Source organism: Mesoplodon mirus, assembly GCF_964341445.2.
Source record: "Mesoplodon mirus genome assembly, chromosome: 12".
Taxonomy (NCBI): Eukaryota; Metazoa; Chordata; class Mammalia; order Artiodactyla; family Ziphiidae; genus Mesoplodon; species Mesoplodon mirus.
In genome coordinates this window covers 101859227-101885284 of record NC_138988.1, presented here as the reverse complement: position 1 = coordinate 101885284, position 26058 = coordinate 101859227, and the positions used below count along the sequence as shown (strand labels likewise).

General features: G+C 49.7%; 1 protein-coding gene across 1 annotated transcript in view; it reads left to right on the top strand.

Annotated features, from left to right (window-relative positions):
* The window catches only part of LY86 (lymphocyte antigen 86), a 51168-nt gene extending 40386 nt beyond the window's left edge, over nucleotides 1-10782 (top strand). The window contains exons 4-5 of the mRNA XM_082638304.1: nucleotides 6721-6773; nucleotides 10425-10782. Of these exons, the coding sequence (XP_082494430.1) occupies nucleotides 6721-6773; nucleotides 10425-10508 (137 nt within the window). The 3' untranslated portion in view covers nucleotides 10509-10782. The remainder of the gene's footprint in view (nucleotides 1-6720; nucleotides 6774-10424) is intronic.
* Nucleotides 10783-26058: the final 15276 nt, after the last annotated feature.

Here is a 26058-nt window from a genome sequence, read left to right as displayed (position 1 = left end):
TGGTGGCTGCCACCAGGGCTGCCGTGACTCCACAGCGGGTAAGGGATGTGGCCCGGGACACCGGGAGTCTCCGCTCCCACTCACATCCCCTGTGGCCCCGTCTGCTCTACTGCACCGGTGTAGCTGCAGGATCACTCTTGAGATGGTGCAGGCATGCTCACAGCGCGGAAGTCCTCCTCTGACCTCCCCTCGGGGGGGACCTGCCGAGGCTCTAGAGGGTAACAGGCTACATGGTCCAGGAGACAGAGAAGCTGACCAATCAGGACACACCAAATATATATAATAAAAACATCAGATCTGGACCTGGACTTAGCCTGGGGCTACCTGCCCACACCTGCCCGGAATCCACTGAAACCTTGATGGGACCTCAAGGCTTTGGGGCAGCGCAGGGGTTCAATTTACAGCCGCATCCGCCCCAGAGGCAGTGAACACTCCTCTGTGTCCCCACCCCAGGCAGGTTCTTTATTAATTTAAATGAGGGTCTGCCTGGTGGGACCAGAGATGCTGACACACCCTCTGGGGTCTGAGACCGAAGGAAGCAGGGCTGGTCAGAGCTCGGGAGCTGAGGATGTGGTTCACAGGCGGCCGCATCTGGGGCCTTTAAGGAAATGCCCGAAGGCAGAGAGGAACAAGTGTAGAGTTTACTCAGAGTAAAGCGCTCACTCCCTCTCACTCCAGAGACGAGGCTCTTGGTCCGCCCGGAACCTCCCTCTTCACCCTGGGACCACTGCCCACAGCAGCCCATGTTCACGCTTCCTGGACCCCACGACGCCGCCCACTCACTGGACGGCAGGATGTGGGCTGTGTCCTCCTAGTTCAACGCTGCTCCCCAGTCCCTGGGGGTCAAATGGGAGTAAATGAATAAAGGATCCATGTAAAAAAGTCTTTGCTCGGAATATACTAATTGGCCTATTTTTGATAAATTGTAACTCTAAGTATTTTTACACTGTCAAGGACCTAATGATGCTTAAATATGGATGACACTTTTGTAATAAGTTTGAAAGACCGGAGGGAATTCCCATAAGATACTAGCAAGGGCTGGGAAGTGGTGAGATTCCATCTAACGGAATCCACACAATCTACAAGCACTTGCTTCCAGGCCATGATCTGCCTCGGTCACTGAGCAGCTCCCAGCCTCATATCAGTCTGATCCACACTCTTTGGGACCTTTAATGTCCACATTTTAAAATCCATTTCCTCTCTAAAAAGACACTGTGTGCCAACCACACAAAGATCTGGGTCCCCAGAAAAGCTGATGGGCAGAAATGGCTTCAAGTATTCAGAAGCAGAAGGGTGAAGTTCTTTAATTCACTGCACATTAAAAACTGATCAAGATTCCAAAAGAAGGAAAGGAAGAAGTGGGTACAGCCATACTGGGGCTCTTTCTATCGTATTGGAGTGTGAGGATGTTAATTAAAGGAATCTCCGAATCAGAGATGATCTGAAAAAGGAAGGTGTTGTTTCATCAGGTTAAAAAAAAAAAAGATAGTTTCATGAGTTACTTGCAGCAACTCTCAGCAACTTCGTGGGTCCCCAGAAAAGCTCCAGTTGAAATTGTAAAGTGAAGAAGCTCTAGTTCATGACACTCGTTCACCCCAGTAAAGGACCTTAATAGTGAGGCACAAATTAGCAAATCTTAGAGCATTAAATGAGCAAAACAAAATGCTAGATATCATTCAACTGGTGTTCTTCCAAGGACAGCACTCATACATTTTTTAAAACAGAAGTTAAAGAAAAAAAAAGATACCAGCAGAACTTAGCAGTTGTGCACATGGGCTCAGGAAGAAGATTCCCAAACCCAGCCTTGGTGTGTTTCTCAGCATCCCCTACGCAAGCCGTCACACCTCACTCTCCTTCACATCCAGTGAATAATTGTACAACGAACAGCTGCTGTCTCTACCCTTACCGGGGACCCCAATCTTCTCCGTGAGCCGACACACAAGCTCCGAGTCCGCTCAATGCCTTGCAGGTATTCCTATTTCTATTTTGCAAGTGCAGAAGCTGAGTCGCAGGATGGTTAAGCAAATCATCCATCGACACGTAGTGAGTAGGAGAGCTGGGCCCTGAACCCATCTATCAGCCTCCAGGGTCAAGCAGTTTGCACTGTGTCACCTTAGAACACTAAATAGAAGTATGAAGTGGGTACAAGACGTGTCCGAGGGAATCCAACCAGACCTGACATGGACGGGCATACTCACTCCCGTCCTGGGACCCTGCTCCTGAGTCAGCTGTGTCCCATTCTCCAAGGGCCAGCATGAGGGATTTTAACTGGTTCATGCCCCTAGCGACCATGGTCCTTGAGCTACAGGCAGCAAAAACCTAGTCCAGCCAACAAAAGCAAAGGGGTTTTCTTGGAAGGCTACCTAGGAGTCACAGAATCAGTGAGAAGGCTGCAAGTGGACAGCTCTAGACTGAAATGAAGCAAAGCATCTCGTGCCAGAGTAGATGGGTCCCGAGCCTCTTCGACCCTCCGCTCAGATTGTCCTGACTTGGGTCAGAGTGTACACTAGGGAAGAGAGAATAGATAACGTCCTAAAAAGAAAGCACGGACTAACAGCTGGGCCCCTGTACCACACAACCCCAGGGGCAGCATGGATCCTAACGTGAACGGTGTGCCCTGGGGCTGTAGACCCTCTAGCCCTATGGATGAAGCCCGGCAGCCCCGCAGAGCTCTCTGAGCTCAGGCTCACCGCCCACACCCTCAGCTCACTCCTCACACAGCTAACAGCTAACTCTATAGCTAGTCATTGTCTCTTCCCCAGTCGCACTGGAAGATTCCTGAGGATATGATTCAAGACCTCAACATTTCTATTTCTAATACCACATCATACACAGCAGCAGTTTCCAATAAACCTCTTGCTTATATCCACAACCAAATATGTTTCCTTTTAATGACGAATGGATCAGTACATTTAGAGCCATGAAATAGGAACGTCTTCCCCCCCACCAGGTTTGCGTGGCATCCCCGCAAGGTACCAGGAAGTGACCGTGGGAAGGAAGAGTAGGACATGGGCATCGAACAGAAGCCAAAGGCTATGCTGAGCACAGGTCGTGTGGTGGAAGTTCATGCCCCTGATACGGCTCCATGTGGGCAGCTGCTCTGGCCCCAGCCACGCTGCCCCTGCCCCTGCCCCTTAACTGGGGAGAGCTTGGTCTGTCTCCAAATACTAACTGAGCAGCTGTTAAGTACCAAGTGCTGGGTGAGGCAGGAAGTCACTGTGCCATTAAAGAGCCCGGCCCCCGACGCCATCAATAAACCGATAAGCGTTCGTTCTCCTGCATCCTCCCCCACCATCCCTCCACCCTCATCACCACAGTGGCTGCCCTGAGAGGCTCCTTCCCTAATCCTGTCTTCTCTGTCAGCACGTGCCAGGCCTGGACCCTTCCAGCTGGAGGAGGATTACAATAGCAGGCGCAAGAATGAAGTTGGTTGGCAAACCGCATCCTGGCTCTGGGTCTGCTCATTTGATGGCCTCATTCATTAACCATATATCGCACCCCAGCCGTGTGTTAGGCTCTGCGCAGTGTACAGGGAGCTGTGTAAACCAGGAGACACAGAGGTCCTGACCAGAGAAGGAAACAGCCCTGTAAACAACTGAGTACCGTTCTGGGTGCTCAGTGATTCAGATGGTTCACGTAACATTCTTGTCTACTGTGGCATCACACCTAGCGTAGCGCCTGGCCTCTTTTAAATGGACGTAGTGTGGGTTGGCGGATGAACTAGGCGAGTCCTAGCTGAGTGTTTACCATGTGCCCGTCCCTCTTCGAACTCTGTTACAAGAGTCTTACGCGTGCTAAGTGTGCACAACATATGGGGTGGATATTATTATCACCCCATTTCCTGATAAGGAAACTGAGGCACAGAGATGTTAGGTAATCCATTTACTTGGCAAGAAAAAGAGTCAAGATTCAAGCCCAGCCCGGATCGTCTGGCCCCAGAGTCTGTGCCACTCTGCTTGTCGTATGCTAAGTGCATGGTGCTGGGGGATCACAGAGGAGACGGCCACCGTCTGAGGTTTCCGTATTCAACACACACCACGATGTCTCAGCCCCTGGATGCCCTCACCTGCAACACCCACACCCCCCTTTCCGCCTCAGCACTCTCTCCCATGTGAGCCCTGCACGTGGTCACTGCAGCAAGGGCGCCATTTCTGAAATCTCACCGTCAAGCTGTCCTCCCTGTGGCTTCACCACATCCTTCAGCTCATGTACTCTAGGTCGTGGATTGCAGTGATGGAAACTCCATCCAGCCGACTCCACCGCAGATTCTACTATCGATCAACCCCTCCCGCCTTCATCGTCTCCCTTACCCTCCTCAGATTCCATGGTCTGTTTTCATCAGCTTTCCTGCATCTCTTCCCAACAGCCTTGCCTTTCTCTCCTTACATTTGTCCAGCAAGACCCCCACTCAACCATCTACCCCCTCTACCCTTGATCAGAGCTACTGAATGTTGCTGAGAAAATACGCATCTGGGCTGACGGCAGTCTCTTGAAATTTATGCCACAAATCTCAAAACAAAACCCAAAAAACAACCAACAAACAAATGCAACACTGCCTAGCAATCCTGTCATTTTTCAAGTAACTTTCTTCTGCACCGTCCACGTTCCTCCACCTCTTTGCCCATGACCTTCACTAAGAAACAGAAGTAATCAGACAGGAGCCTGCCATTGGCCCACCGGCCAATCTACAGGTCTGCCTACGTCTGAACCTGTTCTGCTCTGTTTTCTCTCCTGTAAATACGGCAGCCATCCTCGTGCTCCTGTCAGAGGCAAAGCCCTCCTCTCCCACCTTCTGAAACACTCATCCTTTCCATTATTTCCTCTCTCCTGCATCTTCAATCTCTCTCAAGATCATTAACTTCAAACCACAAATATGGTACAGTGTCTCCATCTTAGAGAAACAAGATTCTTAACCCACACCCTCCTCCAGTTTTCATTCATTTTTTTCTGCTTCTCTCGCCTCCGTATCAGTCTTCAACTCACCCCATTTGGGCGTTTGTTCTCACTTCTCCAGTGTTCCTGTCAAGGTCACCCAATGACCTCCATGGTGCCAAGTCCACCGCACATTTCTGTCCTTATCTTACGTAAACTCTCAGCTGCATTCAGCATGGTCGACTGTACCCTCCTTTTTGAAAACCATCCATCTCCTGGCTTCTCTGCCCCCTCCACTCCCTGGTTAGCCTCCACTCCATGGCCATTCCTTCTGAGTCTCCTTGGCTGTCCTCCCCTCTTCTCCCTAATTCCTGAATGTTGGAGGGACCCAGGAGTGGTCCTGGTCCTTCCGTCTTCCCTGCCTGTTAATTCTATCTTCCTAGGGGAGGTCTCATTCTCATCCTGACTCCAATAGGTCCTAGCTCTATCCCTGACCTCTTCCCCCCTATTCCAGATTCATGTGACCAACTGCTTTCAAGGACCCTTAATAACCACCTCCCAGAAATAGGGCTCTTTAGTTAACACACACACACACACTCCTTCTTCTCGAGCCCCCCCATCTCAGTGAGTGGTACCCCATCTACCCAGATGCTCCGTCCTAAACCCTCCCGATACCATCCTGATTCCATTAGCGTTTCTCCATCTCCCCCCTACCACCATGCTTCACCAACCCATAGCTCTCCTCGGCCATTAAACAGCCTCCACTCTAGGCCTCTCCACACAGCGGAATGATCTCTTCAAAGCATAGATTAGGTATCTCCACTTGACTTTTTGCCACCTGGCTCCTTACTGTGCCCTCAAGGCCCTGGAACATGTCTCCCCTCAGTCCCTCCAACTTTCTCTCTTCTCAACATGGACCCTTGTGGTCACTCTGCTTTGGTAAATCCATCTGCCTTCCATCCTTCCACATTCTCAAACTCTTTTCCATATCAGGGCCTTTGTCCCTATTCTGCAGCGCTGCAGTGCCCTTCCCCCAGCTCTTTAAATAACCGTTATATTAAAAATAGAGAACCAACAAGGACCTACTGTATAGCTCACGGAACTCAGCTCCATATTCTGTAATAACCTAAATGGGAAAAGGATTTGAAAAAGAATAGATACGGGTATATGTATAACTGAATCACTTTGCTGTACACCTGAAACTAACACACAACGTTGTTAATCAACTGTACTCCAATATAAAGTTTTTAAATAATAATAATAATAATTGCCTCATTGTCCTCCCTCAGGGAGATCGTATCATGCAACGTCGTCTCCTCAGAGATGGCTTCCCGGACCAGCCACCTTCTCAAAACATGGCATCTCCCAGTTTGTAACTTTAGCAAATATTTATTGAGTGCTTTCCAGACATTGCTATCAGTGCTTTATGTTGATTAACTCTCTTCATTCCTCTCAGCTCTGTTATTGTCCTTGTTATACCCATCTTAAAAACGAGGAAACTGAGCCCAAAGAGGTCAGAACTATCCAAGGTCAATCAGTTATCAGAAGCTGTCTTAGGATCTAACCTTGAGCATCCCAGGGCCAGCCTGGCCTCCTAACTGTCACTCCATCTGCCTCCCTCCCATGACCTGCGTGTCTCCTTCTCGCACCTTTTACAGTCTGGATGCTATATCTCATTTAGTGATTTATGTACCGTCAGTCTCCTCATTAGCATATAAACAACGTTTGCACAGAGACATTTGTCTTCATCAATGGATCCCCAGAGCACAGCAAGCAGAGATAATAGAGCAAATCGTTTTTGTTTTCAATGATTGAATGACCTCATGTGTGTTTTGTCTGTTTCTCCAGAGCAGATTTATTATGCCGGCCCTGTCAATAATCCTGGATTTGAAATTCCTGAGGTAAGGTTTTGGTTTTCTGTTTTGTTTTTTCCTTAATTACTGTATCTAGCAGTTTCTTAAAGAAGGAGACGCAGAGGAGGAGGAAAGAATTAAACTAAAAACTTAAAGCTTTTGTGTGGCCCGTCACGAAGAAAACCCTTTCTCCCTGAAGTGGCTACCTCGTCGTGGGCACTTACTAATGCTTGACGCACAGGTTTTGGCATTTTGGTATTTAACACTTTTGTCCTGTGGGGCAGCCCCTGTGTAGACAGCTCCCATGGGGAGGGATCCTGGGGCCCTGTCCTGCAGGTTGGCCGTGTCTGGGGGGCCTCCACATGGCTAGAGCTGTTGAGGTAAGGGCGGCAGCCACAGACAGGCTGGTCGTTCAGAGAAAGTAAGAAACACACAGCCCGGAAAGCATAAAGCTCCCCAGTTACCGTTCTCGCACAGTATTCACGAGCTACCACCCAGTAAATAAACAAAATGACCACGTCCTGCACATTCACTAGTGAGGTTCACAGCTACGAGTAGATTTTTCCTCTAGTTCCTTTTCATTCAATATACTGTGACTTTATGAAACAGCTGCACTCCAGCAGCTCTGACATAGCGATCCATTCGCAACACACTACTCCTGAGAGCATCCTTCAGGAACACATCAAAAGAATCACAAAAATGTAATCATTTTCATTTTTTGGTCTTCAACTTCATCCTTTGCATCTTCCGAAACCTGCTACGACTCTAGAAAAGAATCTCCTTCTCCATAAAGAATCTCTTGAACTCGTTTCATTTCCCTGTATGTTTCCTTTCTGTCCCAGCCTCTGGGTTCCTCAGTTTCAAGCCATCCAGTCTCCAGACTATGTTGGACTTTCACTAGTGTTGCCCTGGCAGTTAAGAAGTGTCCAGCCTTCCAGAGTTTTCTCCTCAGGCCTTTCAGCATAATATGAGAGTTGCACAAACTCTCTTCCAGTCTAGGATGTGAGACAATTTCTCTCACTTAGTTTTTGCCTTAAATCTTTGCCATTTGAATTCTTTTTCTTCCTCCATTTTCCTTTGGACCCTCCCCACACCTCCACTGGAGATTGACTTAAAATTTGCAAACAATTAACTTTTGTCTTGCATTATTAACTTAAAAAAAAGTTACTCTTAGCAATTGCTGTGAAATAGAGGCGAAAGAACTTAAAGTCACAGGATCACTTTGAAAGAAAAGGTAGCAGAGATGTGAAAAGCTTTATTGCAACCACCTGGGATGCGTGAGTGAGCGCATTACCCACGTCCTTCAACAACAGACGGTACTCCCCGGGGCACTGCCCGACGTGAGATTAAGACAAGACCAGGTCACCTGGCCCCTGGCCTCCTTGTTCAAGCATCCACAGATGCCCTCTGCCCAGCCCTCGTACCTCTTCCCTTTCTGGGGCCTGGGCCTGGGGAGCAGAAACCTGGCCAGCCCTGACCCCGCCCCAGCCAGGCCTGACAGGGGATAGAAGAAGAGTGGACACATGTGATCTGTCACGTATGCAGCAGAGGCAGCTGGAGGCCTTAATCCCCAACTTGAGCTCTCACGCTGGCCCAAGACCAGCCCGGCACCCCTGGCTGACAGCCAGCCTGCAAGGCTCAGAGACTTTGCTTCCTAATATGGGACAGAAATGGTGTGAAGACGTTTGGTTTTAAAAGACCTGCCCCAGATCCTGCCTCTTCCCGCCAAATCCCCCAGAGATGGGCTTTGTGCTAATTCTACCCCCGCTTGGCTGAAAACTTTTCCACTCAGCAGTCAGTTTCCAGTGTCTTGGTATTATTTTCTTTCTAACACAACCAGCCCCTTGGCCCCAGTGGAAGTGCTGCCTGCAGCGGGTGACTGTCTATGGCTGCCGCTCTCTCACTTAGAATTTAGAGGCCCTGTGGGCTTCCAACTTGGATGCCAACTGGCAGGTACAGCCTGAACTGTGTATGTGCAAAGGGTGCAAGTACAAACTCCTACCTGACAAATCCAGCGCTCTTCAAACAGCAGAAAGACCCCTGTTCTCTGTGCATCATCCTCCCCTCCTGCCCACAGGTGGGCCCTGTTGCCTAAATACTCTCGCCCCCTTAAAGCAGTATGTATGTCTTGTAATTTGTAATCTGGGACGCCTTCATTCAAATACTACTTCTTTCACTAGGCTTAGAGAGCAATGGGAAAAATTCAGTTGGTTTTCAGAAGCTCTGTGTGGCGTGTACTTAAATGCACAGGGACAGTTAAAAGTAGCTGATGGTGATAACAATGATGGTGATGATGAAACACCATCAGACGCAAATGTGAGCTGGTCTTTACTCAGAACTAATTCTCTAACCTTTACACTCTGATTTAAACTCCTAACACTGCTTCTGAAATCACAGCTGCTGCTATTTGAGCAGACTCAGGGAGCCCAGACCGTCAGAGAATCTTCAAGGTGAAGGGTGCCTGAGGTCACCCTCAGCAGCCCTCACGCCTGAGACACCATCCGTGCTAGGAACCCACTCACTCCTGGGCCTCTGATAGTTGCTAGGAAGCGCCTCTCTCCTAGCCCGAGACCTTTCATGCAACATCTATCCAGTGGTCTGATCTGTTCCTTCCCTCCGGTTTCTATAGATTAAATGTCTTCCCTTCCTCGGGTGACAGGCTCCTCAAAGATGTGCCAGAGTTTCCTGAGTTTTTCTTCTCAGGACAGAGAGTCTGCAGATGTGGCCCTACCATGTGGCTTGCGGGGCCGGGTGGAGCTTCAGCCACGAGCACGGCAGACGTGGCTCAGGCCTGGGTTCCTTCTGCAGCTCCACACGGCCTGGCTGGCATTCGCTGACCACAGAGGGAGTCCTCTGCAGTGCGCTGTCGCCAGAAAGGGACCCTAAAAGGCAGAAATAGTTTCTCTAGCGGAGCGTTTGGGTTTCATGTCATTGGATTTTGCTGCCCCAGCTTCCTCCCTCTTCTCGGGAAACGACACTTTATCCCTCCTGTTGCTCAGGCCAGAGTCCTCGGGGTCACCCTGACCCCTCTCTTTCCCACCACGTGGGTTTCCTCAGCCAATCCTATCGGCTCTTTTTTCCAGATCCATCCAGAATCCCGCCCCTCTCTCCATCTCCACCACCTGCTCCAAACCTTTGCCACCTCCTACCCGGTCTTACTGCTTCCTACCCACATCCCCAGCTCTTTTCCCCACGGCAGCCGGAGGGATCCCGCTGACAGGCACGTTGGGACAGGCCACGCCTCAGGTGGAAGCCATCCCCAGCCTCTCCCCCTCTCCTCCTGGGGGCCTCTCCCCCGGAGCCCATCGGGCCCTCACTTTCCGCGGTCGGCATGGCGTGCTTCCGTACCACCTTCAGGTCCTCACCCCAACGTCACCTGCTCAGGGGACCTGCCTCGACCACCACCCTCCCTAAAGCTGCAAACCAGCACACGCCAGCCCAGCACCCCCTGGTCAGCCCAGCACCCCCGTGGGAGCTCCGTCAGGAACACGAGACCCCTCGGGCTTAGCCATTCATCATGGGCACCACCTGTGTCTCCCAGCCAGCCCGGGAGCCACGGCGGGTGGGGACGGTCTGTGTGGTTCGACTTTATCGCCCCTGCGCAGAGCAGAGGCTGCACGTAGAAGGGCTCCGCAACCGCCTGCTGAAAGTTGATGGCTCTGGGCTCACACACCTCCTGCTTTCCCCGTATCCCTTCAGGGAGAGTACCAAGTTCTGCTAGAACTCTACACCCAGGACCACTCCACCGTGGCCTGCGCCAACGCCACCATCATTTGCTCTTGAGCATCTCGAAGTGCAGCGAGCTGTCCCGTGGGAACCGCAGCTTCTCACACTCACCCTGCCGTGAGGAAGGACCAGCGGACGACAGAGCCAGCCTCCGGGGACATGCAGGTGCTGAGTTCAGCCCCAGGACCACAGGTCCCCAGGCTCTGCGCATGTAGTGAAGCCCCCGAAACATCTGCTTCTCAGGAGCTCCTGGGGGTCATCCAGCAGTCTTGAGGGGCCGTCCCTCTTCCCTAAGTGCTCACCTGACATCACTCACCTTTTTTCAGCTCCTGGGGGCCCTTCCTTGGTCGCCCAAAATAAAGAAACTGGCACCACGATTGTGCCTCGTGGTTTGTTAAAGAATCTTGGTACAATCCTGTAGCTCTAACATAAGTTCCTCTGCACACACAGCCAGGGGCTGCCACGGCATCAGTGATGCTGAGAGATTCAGGACAGTGGTGGCCCAGTGGCAATGACAGCACTGGGGAGGGAGCCGTGCCGTCTCCTGGGGAAGCCCCATGTGCTGGACGTGAGGGCCCAGAAGCTGACGAAACTGCACAAGCAATACATCATAGTCTCCCCTGAACAAACCTCGTTATCCTGAATCATGGCTGTCCTGGCCCCAGCTCACCATGGCCCTCATGAATGTGTTCGTTAATTCACTCAGCAAGTCACAGCCTGTCACTCACATGCTGGGCCCTGTGCTCAGCACTTAGGCTACTCCAGGGAGCAAGACAGACACTGTCCCTGCCCTCATGGAGCCTGCAGTCCCCTGAAATATTAAAAAGCCACATGTCCACCAGGGGCCACATCATGCATGTACAGAGACACCTCCTTTGATGCCCCCTGTAAATGATGAGGTGGCCTGTCTGTTGCCAGAGCCGTTTGGTGTCCCTGGTGTCTCCTGTCCCCGGATGTGCAGAATCCCTGGGGGGCTCCACCTCCCCTTCCACATCCTGTGCTCCCCCAACCTCTCTCCTTCCAGCATCCCTAGGCTCCACACTCCTGCTCCTGTAGAGGAGCCGAAGTCGGGAGACTGGGTTGACCTTCTCAGTTGATAAAAGTGCCACTGTGTTAGAGATTAAAAGAGAAAAGAAACGCATAGTTTAAAAATGTTTGTTGCTATTAATTACTGTCTGTACATAGTTGAACTACCCGGAATAGCAGGCCATAAATGCCTGGTGAATCAAAACCTTAAAAGCAGCATCTGAGGTTTTCTGGGTTGTGGAGACAGAAAATTATAGCAGTGTCCTCGCCTACGCCCGAAATGCTCCAGAGAAAAGCCCTGCTGTGGCCATGCCAGGCTCGGGGGCAAACCTCTGAGCACACACAGCGGACACTGTTGTGTACCCAGACGGCCAACTGGATTGCTGGTCCTTCTCCATCCCCTCCGGTGAGACATTTCCCACTCCCTTTCCAGAAACATCCCTATGTCCAGTTAAGGGCCCTGGGTGGATCCCGAGTACTCACATGTTCCGACGGCTCAGGACAGCCGTCACAGCCATCCATAGACAGGGACAGGGAACAAGCGGATCAAGCTGTTCACTTTCCTGTTCTTCACTCTCTTCTTAAAATTAATTGAGTGTGTGTGAGACAGAGAGGGAGAGAGAGACAGAGGGAGTGAGAGAGAGAGAGGAGAGAGGGAGAGACGAAGGGAGAAAGAGGTTTAGTTAAACAGATTTCCACACATGCACAGGCTGACCCTAGCCTCGACTGAGTACACAGGAGCACACAGCTGTTGCACTAAGGGAGTAATTTGAGGGGGGAAAAGAGTGTTTCTCTGCCTCCAAAATATGTCTGTCCTTAGCGTGGGCCTTACATTTCACTGAGTTTCACTCCTGCAAGTTGAGAAAGCTTTTCGCTGTTTATAACCCTCCTATTAAAAAATACAAACAGTCCTGGTAGGAGAAACACCAGAATCATTATCAAAACTCCGGCAGAACAGAATAACAAAGATGAAGTTTGGAAGTGGCATCCCAAGAAGAGGGAGGTGTTAAGGGGCAGTGGGCAGCCCAGGGCAAAAGCCCTCTTAGCTGGTCACCCACGTGTGCCTGGGTCGGGGTGGGGGGGAGGGCGACATGCCAAAGCACAGCATTACTTCTCATCTTCTCATAAATGATTTGCCACTGTTTCAAAATCACCATCAAGTATTCTAAAAATTTCTCCTGAATAAACTTCCCTGAAAAAAAAAATCGGTTTTATTCAAGATTATGCTATGCCTCCAAACCAAAGAACTCTTGTGGAAATCAGCCAGCTCCAGTCATTTTGGTGTCCGTAGGCCCTTCCTTATATTTTAAGGGAATCTGTGTGTGTGTGTGTGTGTGTGTGTGTGTATTTTAAGGGAATGCCAATGCCCAAGGAAAGCTTTGCCAAGCAAGGTCCAGGCAGACAGCTGAAGATCCATTTGGCCACTGTGATCGCCCCACTCGGAACGTTTGCCTGTAAAGAACGGAGACCAGCTCCGTCTGGTTACACACGCAGCTCAGCTCTGACTGCTAAGTCCCAGGTGGTTCAAGTATCAGCCGTGGTTTGCTACACAGGTTCACACTGTCATCAGCACTTCACCTCTATTTCTCTGAAGTTCCTTCACCTCCGGCCTCCATGAATATTGGCTTCACCCTCAGACAGTCTTTCCTGCCATGGCAAATAGTTTCACGCTTGTCCAAAGTACCAAGGAGAGAGAGAGACCTTTCTCCCGAAGCCCTGCATTCACCCTGATTTCACTGGCTTGGGTCACATGACCACTCCTGGCCAATCACTTTGGCCCCGTGCTGATTGGCTTGCCTAAATCACATGACCCACCACCAGCGCTGGATTGGCATTAGTCCCACTGGAACCACACCATTCCTTAAGTGGACACTAGGGAGGTTGGGAAGGGTGAAGGGAGGAAAGGGGGAGACGCTAATAGTGGAGGGTTCGTCTAGAATTAGGCCGGCTTTTCAGCTGTTAACTGGGCGAGTGCCTCAGATTCTCTAGGCCTCTGTTTCCTCATCCGTACATGTCAGCTATAGTAACACCTGCCTTACAGAAATACCCTGAGAATTAAATGAGAGAACAGTGCTAGGCACGTGACTCAATGATTGTGAGTTGTGACTCTGTTCAGGAGGTGCCTTAGTCTGTTCGGAATGCTATAATAAAAATACCGTAAGTTGGGTGGCTTACAAACAACAAGACATTTATTTCTCACATTTTTCTCATTTATTTCTGGATGCTGGAAAGACCAAGACCGAGTTGCCAGCAAATTCAGTGTCTGCTGAGGGGCCGCTTCCTGGATCACAGACAGCTGTCTTCCTGCTGTGTCTTCCTGCGGTGGGAGGGGTGAGGAAAAGCTCTCCGCGGTCCTTTTATAAAGACACTAATCACCTAATCACCTCCCAAAGACCCACCACCAATACCATCACACTGGGGGTAAGAATTTCAACATATGAATTGGGGGGGGGGACACAAACATTCAGTCTATAGCAGGTGGGCATTCACCTTGGAGCTGAAGCCCTGTTTCCTAATTTCCCTCTCCAATCCCTCCGACATCATCACGGCAAACTGTCTTTGAGCCTTGACCTCACCCATAAGCCCGCATTCCTTTTTAAGTCCTGAAATGGTTCCTTGGCACCTTGATTTCTTCAAAGCGTAGCTGATTTAAGTAGACCTGGGATGCTCACTGAACTACATGAACTCTGAAAAGAATTCAAGGGAAACATTAAGGTACAAGTTTCCCCTGAAACAGAAACTTTATAACCAGGCCAAAAAAAAAAGGCCTAGGAAAGAAAATGTGTGTAATTTTTAATTAAACTTATTTCCTGTTTTTAAAAAAAAGATACACATTTAGGGTGTGAAGAACTAAATGTAACATCTGCAAATTTAACAGTTACATCTGCCTGCAGAAAAAAATCACCCAAAATAGCTAGTAAGAGAACGGAAAAGGCCACATCCTGATTTTGACCCGGACTTGTTAGGGAGGGAAAGTTTATCATTCCAGCAGTTCAATTTCAGATTTGAATCAGCTACAATTTTCTCAGTCAACTTTCTCAGACGAGGTCTTCTGTCTAGTTTCCCGATCATTTTATCTGGCAAGCAGGGGTTCCAGAGGAACTGGGAAAGAGCTACTTTACATCTAGTGTGTAAATAACTTCAGTTGTTCCATCGGAACTGAAGCCTTCAGCTGCCTTCAAATGTACCAGCCTGAATTCTCTTTCTCCTCTAACCCAGCTTTCCTTTAAAATGCGTGACAAAACCAAATTCTTTCCTCCAGTATCTTGGTCTCCTCACTCCTGAGGAAAAGCATATAAGCATCGATGTTATTTCTTCCTCCAGCTGATATTTTTATGGATTCCCTGAAACTCAAGCAAGGATGGAAAGAAAGAAAACATCCATGCCACGCAAGCCTGTATCATTTTATTGGGTTTTCCCTCCTTTTCTTCTACTCAGAAATAGTGAAAGAAAACTGGAGAAGGGGCCAGAGAATGTTATTGAAATGGTCAAAGGGATACAGCAAGGTTTCCACACGGAGGTAGACTAAAAAGGTTAAAATGTGTGAGTATAGAAAAATAACATCTGAGAAGGCAGAATAATAATAATAACAGCTGTTTAAAAGCTAACCATTACTTGAGCGTTTGCTATGTTCCAGCATTGAGCTAGGTATTTTACCTGTATCTCAGTACTTAATCTCAATAACAGCCCATGGGGGATAATCCAATGACCCATCTTATAGAAGAGGAAGCCGTGGTTAGTAAAGTGAGGAACAGACAGACCCCTGCTTCTTCGGGCTGGTGAGCTCAGGGAGCTGGGATTCAAATCTGTCCAACTCCATCCCAGCTCTCACCAGCTGACGCTACCTTGGCTGTTTGGCTGGAGGCTATATAAGAAGGAGCACTGTGTGTTACAGGCTTGCAGATTCTTTCAAGTCAAGCAGCAAACGGGCTGAAAACAAAAGGTAGACTAAAAAAGTGTTAGATTAGTTCACTGATGAGGGCACAGAAAAAAAAAAAGAGCAGTCCCAGCCGTGGTTGCCTAGCTGCCAACCCTGGTGGTTCATTCCCGGGGACTGGGACACATTATATTTCTGCTATAATTGGGCAAGGAACTCAGTGTCAGACAAAATAAAGTATATAATGAAAGATGCTTTCGCCCAAGCCCAGGCTTTTCTGTCAATACTTAGTTGTGGTCCCTGAAACTCAACCACTCAGCAGGTATTTACTGAGGCCAACTGTGCACCCAGATCTCACCCAAGCCCGTGCCCCTGCTGGAGTCCCCCTGTCACCCTCCTGAGCAGCTCGTCAGCATCCCTCGCTGGAGAGAGGTTATTCTCTTCACCAAGCGTGGCCTCTTCACCCCTTTTCACATGTGACTCACGTTGCCTGAGTCACCTTCGGTGGCAGCAGGTGTGGGGCTGACCTGGTGGATGAGGGCTCTGTGCAGGGTTCCATGGGGATGGGATGGATGAAGGAAGGAGGGGGAGGGGAGGGGATGCCAGCCTGAGAAGGGCATCCGGACAAGGAGGCAGCACTGAAACCAAACAAAGGCTGCCGGCGGGAGCAGAGATTGGAGGGGCAGGGAGCAGCCGTTCTGAGGGTGGAAGGAGATCGGGGCACACACGGGGCCACAGCAGCCTCTATATGGACCAGGAGCCGGAGTTCGCGACGGGGGAGCCGAGAGCCTCCGGGCACTCAGTGTCCGTCAGCTTCTTCCCAGGTTTACTTCTCCCAGCCAGACACAGTAACACTCGAGTCATGACTTTCCCCAGAGCAGGATCACGTGTCTGTGATCTCTCCTCCTGTCTTAGTCCGTTCTGCTGCTGTAACAAAGACATCATGGAACAGGGAGCTGAGGAACAACAGAAATTCACTTCTCACGGTTCTGGAGGCTGCACGTCCCAGGTGTGGGCAGATTCAGAGTCTGGCGAGGGTCTCTTCCTGGTCCCTGGTTCATAGACAGATGGCCAGACAGATGGTCTTCCCACTGTGCCCTCAGTGGCTGAAGGGGCGGGAGCTCTCTGGGGCCTCTTTGGTAAGCACCCTAACCCCACCCATGGCGAATCCACCCTCATGACCTAACCACCTCCCAAAGCCCCCAGGAGGCAACACCATCACCACAGAGGGTCAGTTTCAACATCAGAATTTTGGAGGGTTGCAAACATTCAGACCTCACACCTCCCTTATGTTTTTCCTTTTCCCACTTCATTTTTGGTGATGAAATGGAAGAAACTGAAAGCTTAACATAGAAACTCCTCTACTGAAAATTATCCCAACCACCAAAGAGAAAGAATAGTTATGTGATGTGATAGAAGCACTAAATATCACTTCGAAAGCAATCAGATTACAATATATAAATGTATCAATGTAATGCCTTGTACATCTTAAACATACACAATGTTATATGTCAATATATTTGATTTTTTTAAAAAAAGAACAGAAGGAATAAACTGCTGTATTGGTTACCTGTCCACGTCTGCCGCCCTTAGTAATGACCCCCTCTGCCAACCTGGGGGACAAACGTCATGTCTGGAGTCATTTAGAAGAGAAAGGTGCTTTTCACCCCTGTCTCACTCCCTGGCCACAATTTTTCCTAATCGTATTGGATTTTCCCTTTGTTGCCTCCCAAGGTACCAGACTATTCATTTGTCTGAGTTGAGTTTTTTTCCCTTCACTTTCACACCCTGAGGACTATCTGTCTACAGTTGTTTGGATTTTGTTCAATTTTTTAATTGGATCTCATTGTTCACTATTTTATGTGTTCTGGCTTCAATATTTCACGGCCACATTCAGGCTTCCAGAACCTTGGGCTCAGGAACAAGCCACTGAGGTCCATCCCTGAGAGCCGAGTGGCGCCTTGTTCCACTCAGAGAATTCATTCCCAGACCCTGGAGAAACAGCCCTAAAAATTAGAAATTAAAAATGAGCACAACTGTGGTAGGAAACCAATCCTCCCTGTAGCAAAAGACACCGTTTCATCTTTTCTGGATATTTCGGGGTGGAAGTGGTGATGTTGGCTCTGCCTTGTGGGCAAGCTTCTGGGGGCAGAGGCAGACGGGAAGGGGGGCCTGATGTCCCAGCCCCGCAGACGTGCGTTGGAGCCTCAAGGAGAGAGAATCGACAGCAGGAATCTGGGCCAGTAGCTGACTCACCAGGGGTTCAGAGCCACCAGGGTACCCGTGGCACTTTGTGGTGCCCCCATGGCACTGGGGTACAGGGGCAGGAAGGGAGAGCACAGCACGGCTTGTTCCACGAACCTTGGAGACCCAGCCCAAAGCAGGGAGGGGTGAGCCAGGCCTGAGCGCAGGTGCCACGCTGCCCCCAGAACACACAATGGCTCTGCCTTCCTGCAGCTTCGAGAGCTTGGATAAGAACCCGGGGGAGACAAGAATGAGAGAGGAAAGAACTGCTCTTCTGCTGACAGAGGCCCCAGAAATAACCAGTGTGGAATGTGACGAGATTCTGCAGAGATTCCCTGATATGCAAGTGGGGGGACCAGTCAGTGACATTTCATTTCGTTCTCGTCGTTAGAATGTCTTCACAAGAACCCACAGACTGACGCCTAAGACGTTCCAGCTTGGCTGGTGGGCAGGATTTCCCTCCCCCAGAGCCACGCCAGGATGGGACGCCAGTTCCTTACCACGTGCTCCCACCCCAGCCCCTTCTGTTCCTCACCGACATCTGGGGGTCCACCTGGACCTCCTCGTAACCTCCGCACCATCCCCGCGTTATTGTTTTTCTGTCTACTTGGTGACAGGCGGGATGCGCTGCTCCTGCTGTGAAAAGAGTCCCTTCCTCACCACCCTCCTGATGACAAGCGTTAGAATCTCTGTCTGTTTATGTGCCGGATGAGCACACCCCAAATCCCCACAGCCTATCCTTTACCTTATGCCCAAAGCAAATGTGTGGTAGGGTTTATAACAGAGGAAACTCCAAACTCCAGGTAACTTACAAAGTATTAGACCTTCATATATATGTCCGGACTGCAGTGCGTAGGGAACATTGTCCTAGCTACACAGGCAATATTTTAAAGTAACAGTTAATAGCTAACTGCTTGGAGCTTTATTGTGTCCCTTCTTTAGGCTCCACAAAAACCAGATATAATCTCATCCTCAGGGTCATGAGCCAAAAGCCATATAGCAAAGGTTCAGACTAGCAAATTAACCAGGAGGAAGTAAATTAACCGATGAGAGGAGTATACAATTAGAGTTTCAGTTCAGTCCCCTCTCTAACTGTACGACCAGGACTCCTGGGGCAGCTTTCCAACATGTAGAATAGACTTTATTTCAGAGAAACAAATGCCTTGTCATGCAGCCAGACCAAATGCCATGATGGCAACTACCACCAGGATAGATGACACCTTTGTGTACCCCCTCCCAGGGGAACCAGAATGAGTTGCGTATGACTTGACAAGAAGATGACACCCCTGTGCAAAGCGAAGGGGTACCCATCCTCTGGGCAGACAGGGGCCCATGCTCAGACACATGGCTTGGTAAGTGGACACACGCCAGATTTCAGTCCCCAGTCTCCCCTTGTGCAGTCCACAACCTATACAACCTTACCCAGAGACCCAGGCCAAGCTTTGGAATCTTCTCCCACCACATGGCACAGGTTGGGGAGAGAGAGCTAAACAAAGGGAATCTTCTGCCTCCAGAAGGCACCAGTCTCTGCCTGTTGATTCATGGTCCCTGATCTCACCTCCAACCCCCCCCTACCCAGTCCCCACTCACCTCTACCAACCAACCAAAGTTAATAAGGGGACACCCTAGCTAAGATTTATTCTGGAGGCAAAACTGCTAAGTGGAACAAACACATTGACTTCTCTCTAATCTTTTTTTTTTTTTGCGGTACGCGGGCCTCTCACTGCTGTGGCCTCTCCCGTTGCAGAGCACAGGCTCCAGACGCACAGGCTCAGTGGCCATGGCTCATGGGCCCAGTCGCTCCGCAGCATGTGGGATCTTCCCGGACCGGGGCTCGAACCCGTGTCCCCTGCATCGGCAGGCAGACTGTCAACCCCTGCGCCACCAGGGAAGCCCTAACTTCTCTCTGATCTTGCTTGTCCACTTGCCATTCTTCATATTGACTCGGAACTCACCTTGTTCCGTTATAATAACAGTCATTCACAACCTTGCTCCATGACCTGAAATTTTTGCAACATCACTCCCTCCAAGAAGCTGTCTGTCTCTGGGGCCCAGGCTGGGTGAAAGGTCCCTCCTGGGGCTCCCCAGCACCTCCCCTTGACCATGGTGTGACACTAACCACATTATACGGTAATTGCTTATTTGCTTTTTGTCTCTTCTACTAGGACATAAGCAACCTGAGAGATAAAGCAGGTCTTGTTCACCTCTGCACAAATTCCAGCACTTGGCTTAAAATATTTGTCGAATAAATGGTCTAAGACAGAAAAATTATGCTGCTGGTGTACTGCGCTAGTTTGCTAGGGCTGCTGTAGCAAAGACCACAGACTGAGTGGCTTAAAACAACAGAAGTTTCTGTTTAATCCATTTTACCCGGTACCGGAACCCCACAGGGTCATCAGAGAGATCTTTCTAAAGCACAAATCTGGTTATGTCACTCGCCTGCATAAAGTTCTTAAAAGCCCCCTGCCTCCTGCCTGCAGCACCCTCCATCTGTGGTGCAGTGCCCTCTGTGATCTGGGCCCTCCTCCTCTCGCCAGCATTCCCACCGTTCACTTTACAGTGAAGCAACGCGGGGCCGCTTGCATCTCCTGGAGCACAGAGTTCCCCTAAGCTTCCAGCTTTGCACATGGCCATAAAATGGATGAAAAATCCGACAAAGGGTAACGTATTATGTTCTCAGGCTTTGAAAACTTCGAAAAGAATTAGTTTAGAGAAAGGTCATTTTCAACAGGTTAGACAGACAATTAAAATCAAGCTGGTTTCCTTCTTTGGTCCCTTCATTCAGCAAACTCTGTCAGCCTCTGGGGCCAGTGTTCTTAGCCTGGCATGCAGTGGTGAGGGCGTTAGCTGCTTTCTCAAGTGCTGTTTTCCAAGGCTTCTCTGTGATGGGGATCAGTGGTTTCCTTCTCTTGTCCTTGTGAACTGAGAGGGATGCCCTCCTAGCAACCGGAAGGGGAGACCTGTCACCACCCTCAACATATGGAATAAAGATCACCTCCCAGCAACAGTCTTAGGTAATTAAATTTTTCTTTGTGCCATGATTTATCCTCTGGGAAATATTTACCCCTTTAACCTTTAGACTTTACATATAAAATGTAGGTTCTTTGCAATTAGGATTAAGTTCTGTTTCAAGGGACAGAAAATCAAGCAGTGACTTACACAAGTTAGAAGATGAGCTCTCTCTCCCATGAACCTAGGCTGTCCATGACCACTGGGGCTTGAGTTTGTCTTATTTTGTGGCTTTAATCACCCTCCACAAATGGCTTCTGTCTCATGGTCCAAAATGGCTGTCCTGATCCAATCATCTCATCATATTCCAGCCGGCAAGAGAGGCAAAAGGGCAGGGAAGGAATAACCCCTCTTTTAAGGACTCTTCCTGAAAGCTGTATATACCATACTGACCAGAACGTAACACAAGGCCATCTAAGCTTCAAGGGAGGATGAGAAATGTAATCTTCCCCCTGGGTGTCTTCAGCAGCGTGTGAACGTGCCTCTCAGACATCCGACCGCAGGGAGTGCAATCGTGCGAGGCCCCAGCTGCTGTGCTCTGAAACCCATCACTGCATTTGCAGCGAGATCAAGCTTGCAAAAGGCTGCTCCCAGCCTGAGGGCATCAGTAATTCTAAGGCAGCTCTTTGCTAGGAGTCGTATGACTTCTGTGATGGGCAACATTGGCTACAGGACTGTATGAATTATCTGTGGCTGCATAACAAATGACACCACATTTTAGTAGCTAAAAACAACACACATTTATTATCTCTCAGTTTCTGTGGGTCAGGAATTCAGTGCAGTTTGGCTGGATCCTCTGCCTCAGGATCTCCCTCAGAGCTGAAGTCAAAGTGTGAGCCAGAGCTGAGGTCTCATCTGAGGTCTGACTGGGGAAGGACCTGCTTCCAAGCACCCCTGGTGGTGGTTGTCAGGATGCGTCTCCTCACAGGTTGCTGCACTGGGAGCCTCAGCTCTTTCCTAGTTCATGGCTGGAGGCCACTTTCAGTCCCAACCTGGCAGCTTGCTTCATCAAAATCAGCACGAGAGAGAGAGAGTCCAGGAAGATGGGGGTCACAGTCTTTTGTAACAGCATCAGGGAATGGACATCCCATCACTTTGCCATCTTCTGTTCATTAGGAGCTAGTCACTAGGTCCAGTTCATTCTCAAAGTGAAGGGATTATACAAAGTCATGGGTACCTGGAGATAGGGGTCATTGGGGCTCATCTCTGAAATCCGCCTGTCACAAAGGTCCAAAACTTGCCAGACTTTCTTTAGAACTGCACTGTAGTGTAAGATGTTCCCATCCAGCTCCTTCCTTCCTTCCTCCCTCCTTCCCTCCTTTCCTTCCTCCCTCCCTTACTTCCTTCCCTCCTTTTCTCCTGCACTTGAGGTCAGACCTGCTCTGTGTCCTGGTGGCCCCTCCAGCCTTCCTCTAGCTGCCTCTCCATCTTTCCTAGCAGACATTGCCCCTAACAAACTCCTTGCACGTTTAATCCCTTCTTAACACCTGCTCCTCAGAACACCAAGACTAACACAGTGGCCATGGGCCAGCTAAAATTATGCAGTTTCTGTTGTTGAGGAATAAGAGAAGAAAGGATCCTGAGAAATCTTGCCAATATCCCTAATATAATTCTGAAATCACCCACCTGTGGGTCTCAGCACATTCGATATTAAAGGTAAAATACAACTTTCCCCCCAAGAAATTTAAATAGCTGGAAAGACATATTTCTACCTTGGTCCATATATGTGTATTGTATGTGTTACAGTAATCCTTAACCTGACTTAGAATTTAAATTTCTAGAGAGTAAGAGTCTAAGAATAAAATCAGTATGAAAAAATGATGAGGACTGATTCCAAATCTTATTTTTTATTGCATAATTTTAAAGACAGACCTTAGGCCCCCAGATATTTTTAAGTTGCAATTTTCACCTAAGTCCTTAGTTCTGTACTGATTTTCCAAAAGGGGTTAGTAGATTCATCTAAATTTGCTAAGAACTCAGCTTTAGAGAGTGGGCAGGTCTTAGAAACTCAGATAAGGGCTGAAAACTTAATTTGGAAAAGCTAACACCGAGTCAAGAAGGTATAATAAATTGCTCTGACACATTCTTTGTTTGCCTCAAGTGAGAATAGTCCACTATGTTTTTATTCATCGTTGCTGTGTCTGCTTTATCATTGTTGCTAATATGAAATATGCAAAGAAATACTCTATCTAAAGAAAATTCCTCTCATTTCCCTTTTGCACCACTCAGAACTGATAAAAAGCTGGAGAAAGGGGTTAGTAATCTTTCTTAATACTGTTTCCCTAGGAAGTCCAGATTGTGTAGTTCACAAGCTCAGCCAGGAGGTGGCAGTCATAACCAATGAGAAAATCCAGACCCTCTGCCTTGAGCAGTTTTGCATCGCCCAGCGGATGCTTCCTGGACCTAATCTGATTCTTATGAACGCGATTTCCTTCTTACAAAAACAGCAGGCCCAAACAGAAACTAACCTCATCCTGCAGATGAAGAATGTTTGTGCCTTACATGTTGTCAGACTCTCTTAGCTATAGCCAGGCCTTCAGTATTTTCCCAGCAGCAAGACAAGAGGCAGCCGCACCTCCTGGGAAGCAGAGTGGGCACACGCCCCGCGCTGAAGCCCCACATCTTATCACGTGGGCCTTCGTGGTGGGCGGAAGGTGTGTGAAGGGGGAGGACTCAGCTGGGCTGCTAGACCGAGTGCAGCTCCGGGAAGGCTGAGCAGCTGGAGGATTCTGCAGGAAATAACAAGAAGCGGGGTAGCCGTTCTGTTGAGGTCACAGTGCTGTTCCCAAGCCCTGAGTCACTCAGGCCAAGTGCTTTCCCGCCAGCAATGCCCACGTGTCTTCCTCATGCCAACACGGGTCTGGTGAGCTTTTCTGAGAGGCGGTTCACTGAGATGGAATTATTGCCACCTCTTAAGCTAGAGAACTAGGATGGCTGCTCAGAGAGAAGAGGGGTCTGGAGGGCTGGGGAAGCCACTTAAAGAGTCCAGACCTGACCCCAAGGGCACTGGGTGCCAGTCAAAGATTTTGAGCAGGGCAGTGAGAGGGTGCACGAAACAGAACGTAGAGGTGGCAAAGGAAAGACGACAGAGGACGTTGTCTTCCTGTCCCTGAATCTCAGCATCCAGCCGCTTTCATCGTACTTCTCATAACATGCTGTGAAGAGTGACAACGTTCCTTGGTCTCCTACCTCTACTGCATCCTTGCCAGGGTAACAGCCCCCATTTCCATCGAGTCCCAGGTGGGACAAATGATGGCAGAGCAGCTCGTGGGCTGTGGCGTCAGAGGGAGCCAGCTTCAGGGTTTGGAGCAGTAGCATAAGCTCTCAAACCTCTATTTCCTCGTGTATTAAGTAGGGGTGAAAGTACAGCAGCTCAGGGGCTGCTGTGAGGGTGGAGTGAGATCAGACAGGTAAGTCCTTAGGACAGCGCTTGAGCTGGAGAAAACGCTCGATGAACTGGTTACCATAGACGGAAACTCTTCCTGGGAAGTGCGCGTGAAGCAAAGCAAATTCACCAGCAGATGCTGAGCGAGCCCTGGGGCTCATCACACCCACGATTCTATAAAGACCCTGCGCGCGCGCACACACACACACAGGCATAAAGGGCTTCTCCGCCATCCTACACACACCCACCGGGTCTGCTTAGAGCCACCCACTTCTTTGCTTCTGCCAAGGTGCCCTGGAGGTGTTCCCTTTTCCATCTGCATGGAAATGCATCCAGAGGGCCCACCTGGGGTTCAGCCCTCTGGGATTCTGTACCCCTGGGACGGCCCTGACTCTGGCCCACCATCCAGGGCTTACCGGAGCCAGAGAAAGGTCACCTGCTGCTTTTGATAAGTAACTAGAAATGTCGGCTTCTACAGCATCAGACACCTTGAGACCACACCAAGGCTCTGCACATGTTTGAACCGCAGGGAACGGCAGGGGTCCTGTGAGGTTAGAAAGATGGTGGGAAATCACAGGAGTCACGTGAGGAAAAGCCATGCCTAGAAGCACCACGTTCACACCTGTCAGCCCCTGAGCAGCGGCCCGTGCCTGGGGAGCTGCTAAGCCCTGCTGCAGGGCCTGCCGGCTCTTCTCGCCCAGCATCCAGTGAGAACTTGCACTGTTTACCAGCTCAGCCTTCACCCAGATGGACTCCAAATGCCTTCCCATGCCAAACGGGCGGGCAGCGAATGGGTCAGCCTTCCATGTCCAAGCTTCCAAAGCTCTGAAAAGGGGTCCTCCAGGAGGCAGGGGCAGCTGCCAGGACCAGACTCTTCTAATGTAACTGAAGTTGTGTAGCAAAACCTGTGAGGTCCCAGCTTATAGCTTCCTATGCCCCAAATGTGGTTTTGAAAGTTGGTTTGGTATGTTTTCCCATCCAAACAAGGAGGCTTGGACAGTGCATTTGTAGAACTCCCTAAATGCAGTCAAACCCACTCCAGGCCTCATGCAGAGATTGGGAAGTCAGGGAAAGCCTGACAAGTTTTGGGGGACTGGACCAAGGTCAGAGTTGGAGGAGAATTGACAAGAAGCGACCCGGGGGGAAGGTACACAGACACCCAGGGAGATGATGAAGGATTTTGGAAGCCACTTCGGAGTTTGGATTTACCTTGAGGGCAATGGGGCACCATCTAAAGGTTTTACACAGGGGAGACGCCGGACCACAAAGTGTGGAACCCTTCTCCCCTCAGGGGTTGGGACGGTGGGTGTGAACTCAGCAGGGAGGAGCATGCGCTTGGGAGGAAGGACCTGGGTTCTCCCCCGACGGTGGGCAGGGAAGGGGACCCTGAGGATCTCGGCTTTAGTATTGGGAGACAGAGTGGGGAGGAGGGGGTGTTTGTTCAAAAGGCCAACAGGCCACCAAATCCGAGATCAGAGGGCTAGTTTTAGGTGGAGTGCAGGTGTGCATAACCTTGGGGGATGTCTGCACTCTGCTTTCTTGGAAATGCCATCTCCTCCCAGCCTGGAAGCTTCCATCAATCCAGACACAGCAACTGCGTGGCAGTGCCAGGACTGAAAGAGTGGAGCAAAACGGAAAGAAGTTTCTGTTGTTTGTGAGGCATTTGTTATCTCTAAATGTGGGACAAAACCAAAGTCCACCACCCTTCAAGATGGAATAGACTGATTTCTCTTTGTGCACAGGGACGGCACGGAACTTGAGGCTTGTGGGAAGTCCTTTAAACTATTTTTATGATATCATAGTGATTTTCTAAAAGGAAAGAGAGTATAAATAAATACACGACCTGCAGCATCAATGATAAGGTTACATTTTGTCTTTAAATTAATTAATTAATTAATTGGGTCTTCGTTGCTGCGCGCGGGCTTTCTCTAGTTGAGGAGAGCGGGGGCTACTGTTCATTGTGGTGCACGGGCTTCTCATTGCGGTGGCTTCTTTTATTGCAGAGCACAGGCTTCAGTAGTTGTGGCGCATGGGCTTAGTCTTCCTGGACCAAGGCTTGAATCCGG